At 52.1% G+C, this 1,046-nt stretch overlaps 1 protein-coding gene across 1 annotated transcript in view; it reads right to left on the minus strand.

The window, feature by feature from the left end:
• Positions 1-6: 6 nt before the first annotated feature.
• The window catches only part of LOC139027198 (uncharacterized), a 13,949-nt gene continuing 12,909 nt past the window's right edge, over positions 7-1,046 (minus strand). Inside the window, exon 5 of the mRNA XM_070442345.1 lies at positions 7-919. Coding sequence (XP_070298446.1) covers positions 462-919 — 458 coding nt within the window. The 3' untranslated portion in view covers positions 7-461. The remainder of the gene's footprint in view (positions 920-1,046) is intronic.

The following is a 1,046-nucleotide window of genomic DNA, read 5'->3' on the forward strand; positions in this document are numbered from 1 at the left end:
GAAAAAAGGGTTCCAAAAGGGTTTTACGGCTGTCCCCATAGGAGAACCCTTTTTGGTTCCAGGTAGAACTGTTTTGGATTCCATGTAGAACCCTCTGTGGAACCCAGAAGGGTTCTACCTGGAACCAAAGGGGGTTCTTCAAAGGGTTATCTTATGAGGACAGCCAAATAACCCTTTTTGGTTGTGGATAGCACCTAGTTGTGTATCACAGTCTGGTTGAGTGGCAAGAAACGGAAGAGAAAAAATACAGCTCAATCAAAACCGTCTGACCTATAGCAGAGCGCTTTGACACACCCACTCCTTTCCACACGCCCACTACTTCCCTTTCGACACACCCACTCGCCCATACTCCGGTCGCCATATTGGGACCCAGCGACCCCCTTCCTGTAATCAGGGAGAAACAAAGACCAGTAGGACTGTGGCCCTCCGGGAAGAGGAGTTTTACTTCCTGGTTCCTGGGCTCAGGACACCCGTATGGCTGCGTACTCTGAGCCCTCCTCCTGAGGCTGTGCAGGGTGCGGCACGGCTCGAGGCTTTACCTGATGGTTGAGCGCTGCGTACATGATATCACTCTCTTCCTCTTTCTCCTTCCCGTTGCTATAGGTATCGTCCCTGTCCACTGAGACAGCTACCTGATTGGCTGCAGCTTGGACGGGTGCCGGATGAGTGCGACGTGGGCCCCTGGCAGGTGCGTTGTCATAGATACAGTCCGGCGGTGGGGTGGGCTGGGCTTGTGCCTGGGCTTGTGCCTGGGCTTGGAACCGGGGCTGGGCCTGGGGTTGGTGGGATCGGATGCTTTGTCTGTGGTGGGGTTGGGGGTTGGGTCGTGGGAATGCTTGCTGGGTCATTGGTATAGCCATATACTGCAACAACAAGTAAGCAACTTTAATACTCTGTGTATTTGCAAACCCCACCGTTGATTATAGTGGGCCACACCTGGGACTGACAGACAAGGAGCGCACCAAAAGACTCCACCATGTAACATACTGTAAACACATTAAAGACCATTCAGAATCTGTACTAATAGTACTAATACAGGACTAAAT

This window comes from Salvelinus sp. IW2-2015, unplaced genomic scaffold (assembly GCF_002910315.2).
Source record: "Salvelinus sp. IW2-2015 unplaced genomic scaffold, ASM291031v2 Un_scaffold8110, whole genome shotgun sequence".
In the NCBI taxonomy this organism is placed as follows: domain Eukaryota; kingdom Metazoa; phylum Chordata; class Actinopteri; order Salmoniformes; family Salmonidae; genus Salvelinus; species Salvelinus sp. IW2-2015.